General features: G+C 38.5%; 2 protein-coding genes across 3 annotated transcripts in view; both read left to right on the forward strand.

The window, feature by feature from the left end:
• The window catches only part of LOC144841618 (uncharacterized), a 136,042-nt gene that overhangs the window by 124,417 nt on the left and 925 nt on the right, over positions 1-10,700 (forward strand). Inside the window, exons 1-4 of one of the 2 annotated variants that reach the window (XM_078698065.1) lie at positions 8,356-8,365; positions 9,203-9,248; positions 9,931-10,017; positions 10,183-10,426. In XM_078698065.1, coding sequence (XP_078554191.1) covers positions 9,242-9,248; positions 9,931-10,017; positions 10,183-10,426 — 338 coding nt within the window. In that variant the 5' untranslated portion in view covers positions 8,356-8,365; positions 9,203-9,241. Of the gene's footprint in view, positions 1-8,355; positions 8,366-9,202; positions 9,249-9,930; positions 10,018-10,182; positions 10,427-10,700 lie in introns of those variants that run through there. The other variant, XM_078698066.1, reaches the window with a different exon arrangement.
• The window catches only part of LOC144841620 (uncharacterized), a 31,017-nt gene continuing 29,385 nt past the window's right edge, over positions 9,069-10,700 (forward strand). The window contains exon 1 of the mRNA XM_078698068.1: positions 9,069-9,079. The gene's annotated coding sequence lies outside the window, so the exon portion shown is untranslated. The remainder of the gene's footprint in view (positions 9,080-10,700) is intronic.

A 10,700-nucleotide genomic window follows, 5' to 3' on the forward strand; every position in this document is an offset into this window, starting at 1 on the left:
ACGGCATGGACCGGGGCAAGTGGTATTTTTCTGAAATGACTGGACCCTACTCGCCCCATCCCATGTATCGTCATCCCGGTCCATGCCGTTTATAACGTAATTATAGCCCTATATATCATCCTGTTATATTGCATTTTTTTTTTAAAAAATCGTTAAATTGTAGTAACGTTTTAAAGTGGCGTAAAATGACAGCTAGACGGCATGGACCGGGGCAAGTGGTATTTTTCTGAAACGACTGGACCCTACTAGCCCCAACCCATGTATCGTCATCCCGGTCCATGCCGTTTATAACGTAATTATAGCCCTATAAATCATTCGGTTATATTGCATTTTTTATTAAAAAAAAACGTTAAATTGTAGTAACGTTTTAAAATGGCGTAAAATGATAGCTAGACGGCATGGACCGGGGCAAGTGGTATTTTTCTGAATTGACTGGACCCTACTTGCCCCAACCGATGTATCGTCATCCCGGTCCATGCCGTTTATAACGTAATTATAGCCCTATAAATCATACGTTTACATTGCATTTTTTATGAAAACCTTAAATTGTAGTAACGTTTTAAAATGGCGTGAAATGACAGCTAGACGGCATGGACCGGGGTAAGAGGTATTTTTCTGAAATGACTGGACCTTACTCGCCCCAACCCATGTATCGTCATCCCGGTCCATGCCGTTTATAACGTAATTATAGCCCTATAAATCATTCGGTTATATTGCATTTTTTATTTAAAAAAATTAAATTGTAGTACCTGTAACGTTTTAAAATGGCGTAAAATGACAGCTAGACGGCATGGACCGGGGCAAGTGGTATTTTTCTGAAATGACTGGACCCTACTAGCCCCAACCCATGTATCGTCATCCCGGTCCATGCCGTTTATAACGTAATTATAGCCCTATATATCATCCTGTTATATTGCATTTTTTATTTCAAAAAACGTTAAATTGTAGTAACGTTTTAAAATGGCGTAAAATGACAGCTAGACGGCATGGACCGGGGCAAGTGGTATTTTTCTGAAACGACTGGACCCTACTAGCCCCAACCCATGTATCGTCATTCCGGTCCATGCCGTTTATAACGTAATTATAGCCCTATAAATCATTCGGTTATATTGCATTTTTAAAAAAAAAAACGTTAAATTGTAGTAACGTTTTAAAATGGCGTAAAATAATAGCTAGACGGCATGGACCGGGGCAAGTGGTATATTTCTGAATTGACTGAACCCTACTTGCCCCAACCCATGGATCGTCATCCCGGTCCATGCCGTTTATAACGTAATTATAGCCCTATAAATCATACGTTTACATTGCATTTTTTATGAAAACCTTAAATTGTTGTAACGTTTTAAAATGGCGTGAAATGCCAGCTAGACGGCATGGACCGGGTCAAGTGGTATTTTTCTAAAACTACTGGACCCTACTAGCCCCAACCCATGTATCGTCATCCCGGTCCATGCCGTTTATAACGTAATTATAGCCCTATAAATCATACGTTTACATTGCATTTTTTATGAAAACCTTAAATTGTAGTAACGTTTTAAAATGGCGTAAAATGACAGCTAGACGGCATGGACCGGGGCAAGTGGTATTTTTCTGAAATGACTGGACCCTACTCGCCCCATCCCATGTATCGTCATCCCGGTCCATGCCGTTTATAACGTAATTATAGCCCTATATATCATCCTGTTATATTGCATTTTTTATTTAAAAAATCGTTAAATTGTAGTAACGTTTTAAAGTGGCGTAAAATGACAGCTAGACGGCATGGACCGGGGCAAGTGGTATTTTTCTGAAACGACTGGACCCTACTAGCCCCAACCCATGTATCGTCATCCCGGTCCATGCCGTTTATAACGTAATTATAGCCCTATAAATCATTCGGTTATATTGCATTTTTTATTAAAAAAAACGTTAAATTGTAGTAACGTTTTAAAATGGCGTAAAATGATAGCTAGACGGCATGGACCGGGGCAAGTGGTATTTTTCTGAATTGACTGGACCCTACTTGCCCCAACCGATGTATCGTCATCCCGGTCCATGCCGTTTATAACGTAATTATAGCCCTATAAATCATACGTTTACATTGCATTTTTTATGAAAACCTTAAATTGTAGTAACGTTTTAAAATGGCGTGAAATGACAGCTAGACGGCATGGACCGGGGTAAGAGGTATTTTTCTGAAATGACTGGACCTTACTCGCCCCAACCCATGTATCGTCATCCCGGTCCATGCCGTTTATAACGTAATTATAGCCCTATAAATCATTCGGTTATATTGCATTTTTTATTTAAAAAAATTAAATTGTAGTACCTGTAACGTTTTAAAATGGCGTAAAATGACAGCTAGACGGCATGGACCGGGGCAAGTGGTATTTTTCTGAAATGACTGGACCCTACTAGCCCCAACCCATGTATCGTCATCCCGGTCCATGCCGTTTATAACGTAATTATAGCCCTATATATCATCCTGTTATATTGCATTTTTTATTTAAAAAAACCTTAAATTGTAGTAACGTTTTAAAATGGCGTAAAATGACAGCTAGACGGCATGGACCGGGGCAAGTGGTATTTTTCTGAAACGACTGGACCCTACTAGCCCCAACCCATGTATCGTCATTCCGGTCCATGCCGTTTATAACGTAATTATAGCCCTATAAATCATTCGGTTATATTGCATTTTTTTAAAAAAAAACGTTAAATTGTAGTAACGTTTTAAAATGGCGTAAAATAATAGCTAGACGGCATGGACCGGGGCAAGTGGTATATTTCTGAATTGACTGAACCCTACTTGCCCCAACCCATGTATCGTCATCCCGGTCCATGCCGTTTATAACGTAATTATAGCCCTATAAATCATACGTTTACATTGCATTTTTTATGAAAACCTTAAATTGTTGTAACGTTTTAAAATGGCGTGAAATGCCAGCTAGACGGCATGGACCGGGTCAAGTGGTATTTTTCTAAAACTACTGGACCCTACTAGCCCCAACCCATGTATCGTCATCCCGGTCCATGCCGTTTATAACGTAATTATAGCCCTATAAATCATACGTTTACATTGCATTTTTTATGAAAACCTTAAATTGTAGTAACGTTTTAAAATGGCGTGAAATGCCAGCTAGACGGCATGGACCGGGTCAAGTGGTATTTTTCTAAAACTACTGGACCCTACTAGCCCCAACCCATGTATCGTCATCCCGGTCCATGCCGTTTATAACGTAATTATAGCCCTATAAATCATTCGGTTATATTGCATTTTTTATTTTTAAAAATTAAATTGTAGTACCGGTAACGTTTTAAAATGGCGTAAAATGACAGCTAGACGGCATGGACCGGGGCAAGTTTTATTTTTCTGAAATGACTGGACCCTACTCGCCCCAACCCATGTATCGTCATCCCGGTCCATGCCGTTTATAACGTAATTATAGCCCTATATATCATCCTGTTATATTGCATTTTATATTTTAAAAAACGTTAAATTGTAGTAACGTTTTAAAGTGGCGTAAAATGACAGCTAGACGGCATGGACCGGGGCAAGTGGTATTTTTCTGAAACGACTGGACCCTACTAGCCCCAACCCATGTATCGTCATCCCGGTCCATGCCGTTTATAACGTAATTATAGCCCTATAAATCATTCGGTTATATTGCATTTTTTATTAAAAAAAACGTTAAATTGTAGTAACGTTTTAAAATGGCGTAAAATGATAGCTAGACGGCATGGACCGGGGCAAGTGGTATTTTTCTGAATTGACTTGACCCTACTTGCCCCAACCGATGTATCGTCATCCTGGTCCATGCCGTTTATAACGTAATTATAGCCCTATAAATCATACGTTTACATTGCATTTTTTATGAAAACCTTAAATTGTAGTAACGTTTTAAAATGGCGTGAAATGACAGCTAGACGGCATGGACCGGGGTAAGAGGTATTTTTCTGAAATGACTGGACCTTACTCGCCCCAACCCATGTATCGTCATCCCGGTCCATGCCGTTTATAACGTAATTATAGCCCTATAAATCATTCGGTTATATTGCATTTTTTATTTAAAAAAATTAAATTGTAGTACCTGTAACGTTTTAAAATGGCGTAAAATGACAGCTAGACGGCATGGACCGGGGCAAGTGGTATTTTTCTGAAATGACTGGACCCTACTAGCCCCAACCCATGTATCGTCATCCCGGTCCATGCCGTTTATAACGTAATTATAGCCCTATATATCATCCTGTTATATTGCATTTTTTATTTTAAAAAACGTTAAATTGTAGTAACGTTTTAAAATGGCGTAAAATGACAGCTAGACGGCATGGACCGGGGCAAGTGGTATTTTTCTGAAACGACTGGACCCTACTAGCCCCAACCCATGTATCGTCATCCCGGTCCATGCCGTTTATAACGTAATTATAGCCCTATAAATCATTCGGTTATATTGCATTTTTTAAAAAAAAAACGTTAAATTGTAGTAACGTTTTAAAATGGCGTAAAATAATAGCTAGACGGCATGGACCGGGGCAAGTGGTATATTTCTGAATTGACTGAACCCTACTTGCCCCAACCCATGTATCGTCATCCCGGTCCATGCCGTTTATAATGTAATTATAGCCCTATAAATCATACGTTTACATTGCATTTTTTATGAAAACCTTAAATTGTTGTAACGTTTTAAAATGGCGTGAAATGCCAGCTAGACGGCATGGACCGGGTCAAGTGGTATTTTTCTAAAACTACTGGACCCTACTAGCCCCAACCCATGTATCGTCATCCTGGTCCATGCCGTTTATAACGTAATTATAGCCCTATAAATCATACGTTTACATTGCATTTTTTATGAAAACCTTAAATTGTAGTAACGTTTTAAAATGGCGTGAAATGCCAGCTAGACGGCATGGACCGGGTCAAGTGGTATTTTTCTAAAACTACTGGACCCTACTAGCCCCAACCCATGTATCGTCATCCCGGTCCATGCCGTTTATAACGTAATTATAGCCCTATAAATCATTCGGTTATATTGCATTTTTTATTTTTAAAAATTAAATTGTAGTACCGGTAACGTTTTAAAATGGCGTAAAATGACAGCTAGACGGCATGGACCGGGGCAAGTTCTATTTTTCTGAAATGACTGGACCCTACTCGCCCCAACCCATGTATCGTCATCCCGGTCCATGCCGTTTATAACGTAATTATAGCCCTATATATCATCCTGTTATATTGCATTTTATATTTTAAAAAACGTTAAATTGTAGTAACGTTTTAAAATGGCGTAAAATGACAGCTAGACGGCATGGACCGGGGCAAGTGGTATTTTTCTGAAACGACTGGACCCTACTAGCCCCAACCCATGTATCGTCATCCCGGTCCATGCCGTTTATAACGTAATTATAGCCCTATAAATCATTCGGTTATAATGCATTTTTTATAAAAAAAACGTTAAATTGTAGTAACGTTTTAAAATGGCGTAAAATGATAGCTAGACGGCATAGACCGGGGCAAGTGGTATTTTTCTGAATTGACTGGACCCTACTTGCCCCAACCCATGTATCGTCATCCCGGTCCATGCCGTTTATAACGTAATTATAGCTCTATAAATCATACGTTTACATTGCATTTTTTATGAAAACCTTAAATTGTAGTAACGTTTTAAAATGGCGTAAAATGACAGCTAGACGGCATGGACCGGGGTAAGAGGTATTTTTCTGAAATGACTGGACCCTACTCGCCCCAACCCATGTATCGTCATCCCGGTCCATGCCGTTTATAACGTAATTATAGCCCTATATTTCATCCGGTTATATTGCATTTTTTATAAAAACGTTAAATTGTAGTAAGGTTTTAAAATGGCGTGAAATGACAGCTAGACGGCATGGACCGGGTCAAGTGGTATTTTTCTGAAACTACTGGACCCTACTAGCCCCAACCCATGTATCGTCATCCCGGTCCATGCCGTTTATAACGTAATTATCGCCCTATATATCATCCTGTTATATTGCATTTTTTATTTAAAAAATCGTTAAATTGTAGTAATGTTTTAAAATGGCGTAAAATGACAGCTAGACGGCATGGACCGGGGCAAGTGGTATTTTTCTGAAATGACTGGACCCTACTCGCCCCAACCCATGTATCGTCATCCCGGTCCATGCCGTTTATAACGTAATTATAGCCCTATATATCATCCTGTTATATTGCATTTTTTTTTTTTTAAACGTTAAATTGTAGTAACATTTTAAAATGGCGTAAAATGACAGCTAGACGGCATGGACCGGGGCAAGTGGTATTTTTCTGAAACGACTGGACCCTACTCGCCCCAACCCATGTATCGTCATCCCGGTCCATGCCGTTTATAACGTAATTATAGCCCTATAAATCATTCGGTTATATTGCATTTTTTATTTAAAAAAATTAAATTATAGTACCGGTAACGTTTTAAAATGGCGTAAAATGACAGCTAGACGGCATGGACCGGGGCAAGTGGTATTTTTCTGAAATGACTGGACCTTACTCGCCCCAACCCATGTATCGTCATCCCGGTCCATGCCGTTTATAACGTAATTATAGCCCTATATATCATCCTGTTATATTGCATTTTTTATTTAAAAAATCGTTAAATTGTAGTAACGTTTTAAAATGGCGTAAAATGGCAGCTAGACGGCATGGACCGGGGCAAGTGGTATTTTTCTGAAACGACAGGACCCTACTAGCCCCAACCCATGTATCGTCATCCTGGTCCATGCCGTTTATAACGTAATTATAGCCCTATATTTCATCCGGTTATATTGCATTTTTTATAAAAACGTTAAATTGTAGTAAGGTTTTAAAATGGCGTGAAATGACAGCTAGACGGCATGGACCGGGTCAAGTGGTATTTTTCTGAAACTACTGGACCCTACTAGCCCCAACCCATGTATCGTCATCCCGGTCCATGCCGTTTATAACGTAATTATAGCCCTATAAATCATTCGGTTATATTGCATTTTTTATTTTAAAAAATTAAATTGTAGTACCGGTAACGTTTTAAAATGGCGTAAAATGACAGCTAGACTGCATGGACCGGGGCAAGTGGTATTTTTCTGAAATGACTGGACCCTACTCGCCCCAACCCATGTATCGTCATCCCGGTCCATGCCGTTTATAACGTAATTATAGCCCTATATATCATCCTGTTATATAGCATTTTTTTTTTTTAAACGTTAAATTGTAGTAACGTTTTAAAATGGCGTAAAATGACAGCTAGACGGCATGGACCGGGGCAAGTGGTATTTTTCTGAAACGACTGGACCCTACTAGCCCCAACCCATGTATCGTCATCCCGGTCCATGCCGTTTATAACGTAATTATAGCCCTATAAATCATTCGGTTATATTGCATTTTTTATTTTAAAAAATTAAATTATAGTACCGGTAACGTTTTAAAATGGCGTAAAATGACAGCTAGACGGCATGGACCGGGGCAAGTGGTATTTTTCTGAAATGACTGGACCTTACTCGCCCCAACCCATGTATCGTCATCCCGGTCCATGCCGTTTATAACGTAATTATAGCCCTATATATCATCCTGTTATATTGCATTTTTTATTTAAAAAATCGTTAAATTGTAGTAACGTTTTAAAATGGCGTAAAATGGCAGCTAGACGGCATGGACCGGGGCAAGTGGTATTTTTCTGAAACGACATGACCCTACTAGCCCCAATCCATGTATCGTCATCCCGGTCCATGCCGTTTATAACGTAATTATAGCCCTATAAATAATGCGGTTATATTACATTTTTTATTTTAAAAAAACTTAAATTGTAGTAACGTTTTAAAATGGCGTAAAATGGCAGCTAGACGGCATGGACCGGGGCAAGTGGTATTTTTCTGAAACGACAGGACCCTACTAGCCCCAACCCATGTATCGTCATCCCGGTCCATGCCGTTTATAACGTAATTATAGCCCTATAAATCATACGGTTATATTGCATTTTTTATAAAAAAAACTTAAATTGTAGTAAGGTTTTAAAATGGCGTAAATGACAGCTAGACGGCATGGACCGGGGCAAGTGCTATTTTTCTGAAACGACTGGACCCTACTAGCCCCAACCCATGTATCGTCATCCCGGTCCATGCCGTTTATAACGTAATTATAGCCCTATAAATCATACGGTTATATTACATTTTTTATAAAAAAAACTTAAATTGTGGTAACGTTTTAAAATGGCGTAAAATGGCAGCTAGACGGCATGGACCGGGGCAAGTGGTATTTTTCTGAAATGACTAGATCCTACTCGCCCCAATCCATGTATCGTCATCCCGGTCCATGCCGTTTATCACGTAATTATAGCCCTATAAATCATCCGGTTATATTACATTTTTTATTTTTAAAAACGTTAAATTGTAGTAAGGTTTTAAAATGGCGTAAAATGACAGCTAGACGGCATGGACCGGGGCAAGTGGTATTTTTCTGAAACGACTGGACCCTACTAGCCCCAACCCATGTATCGTCATCCCGGTCCATGCCGTTTATAACGGAGTTATAGCCCTATAAATCATAGCCTAGTTAATCTAAGCCGTAAGTATAAAATCATTTAATTAAAATATTACACATATTGCGCCCCATACATGTGAATGTGAATGTCGAATAAGGATCCAACTTCACAAAAAAAACTGAATATCGAATAAGGAATAAGTAACCAACTTCACGCCGGTCTTTTGTTTGCCTACTAATAGCCTAGCTTTTTATTTGCTTAAAAGTATATTGCCTATAATGTATTGAGGATAATCTTGTATTATTATTAGGAAATCCTATTTATTCGTATATATAACTTACATGAATGTTATTTCTTACCAAAAACACAAATGACAGCGAAAATTTGACGCATGAACAACATCATACACAAACAAAACAAGTATAGGTTCGTTTTGTTACAGAGTGAGGGCAGTATTCCAACTTGCTATGGTGTGATGAATGTGCCTTATGTTTGTCGAATAAATTGGAATATTCTATCTAGGCCCAGTAATTCCAGTTTAATTAATATTAAATCTAAACAAGTTCTTATATTACCTTTTAAAGTGTAATTTCATAAAATGAACTTTACACGCCTAAACTTACCCATTATATCTAAAATAAACATACATATACAACATAAACATAAACAAGAAATTGAAATCCAGGCACTATGGGCGTGTCATAGAAACGTAACCAAGATACATCAAGCACAAAATTGAGACAGTTAAATTTATTGGAAGAACATAATCATTTTGTGCTGCTGAAATGCCAGGTAATTACAGACCAAATTGTTAGTAATAGGCTAAATTCAAAGCTTGTTAAGTAAGTTAGGTGGTCGGTCTTGTTTAGTTCGCCTTAAGCCTCACTTGACCCTGATGTTTAGACTAGGCCCTAGAGGCCTAGGCTAGGCCTTGGCCTAGCCTACTACTACTAGCCTAGGCCTATAGATAGGCCCCAGGCCTAGGCCTAGACTAGGCCTAGATAAGCCTAGGCTAGATAAGGTAGTTTAGGCCTCTAATATTATTATTAATATTACTGAGAGGCTAAGGACAGGCCCTCTCTAGCTAGGCTAGTCGTTTTTGTGTCCCCCTGACACTGTAATGTCATGGCCCATATGGGGCCTACCTACTATATACTAGGCTATAGGCCTAGAAGTTAGGCCTATAGTAGGCTAGGCCTAGCCCTAGCCTAGTGTATTAGGCCTAGTAGGCTAGGCCTAGTATTAAAAATGAATGAAATAATAAAATACTAGGCCTAGCCTAGGCCTATATAATAGCCCTTAGTAGGCCTAGGTAGGCTAAGCCATATATAGGCCTAGCTATAGTAGTACCTAGTAGGTCTAGGATCGATCCATTGGCATTTATTTTTATCGTACTAAATAATACGCCTAAATTATAAATAGGCTAGGCCCCTAGGCTAATTAATATCATTTGTTTGTTTGCATTTCATTTCAGTTAAAGGAAAGAAAGGCGAACCAAAGGAAGACGTAAAAGCGGTTCCTTTATCAGGAATTTACATTTTTCCAAATGGAGATAAATATGGTGTGTATACTGTAATACATAATACTACTAGGCTAGACCTAGAACACTTAAAAAAATAATGTTTGCATCTTTTCTTCTGTAAATTTGAAAGATTTATTAATATGGAAATGTTTATTTTATAATAAACAACATAATAAAATACAATAAAAAATATACGATTTTCAGAAGGAGAGTATTGCTTGACAGATGATGGGTCAATTGAAAGGCAAGGAGAAGGAATTCACTCTTCAGCAGATGGTACATGTTACAAAGGCCAGTGGGAAAAAGATAAGATGAACGGACATGGAACTCTTACACACCCAGGAGGAAGCAGTTATGAAGGGAATTTTTGCAACAATCAATTTCATGGTAGAGGCCAGTATACATGGCCTAATGGCTCGTTTTATGAAGGAGAGTTCAATGAAAATAGGTGAGAATAATCAAAATACTACTCTACTTGTTCATTCCATCCATTCATCAACAAAGCTGTAAGGCCAATTTACACAGATCAGCATTAACAGTAAGTGGAAAAGCATGTCCCATGTAAAGTCTACACTATCAAACTAGTTTGACAAAAATGTGTGATGTGCCCAAATATGGTAGTAATATGACATCATGATGACCATATATTGGCACATCACATTTTTTTGTCACATAAAGTTTGATAGTGTAGACAAAGCTTTATATACTGCTGATTTATTATT

Source organism: Antedon bifida, chromosome 4 (assembly GCF_963402885.1).
Source record: "Antedon bifida chromosome 4, ecAntBifi1.1, whole genome shotgun sequence".
In the NCBI taxonomy this organism is placed as follows: domain Eukaryota; kingdom Metazoa; phylum Echinodermata; class Crinoidea; order Comatulida; family Antedonidae; genus Antedon; species Antedon bifida.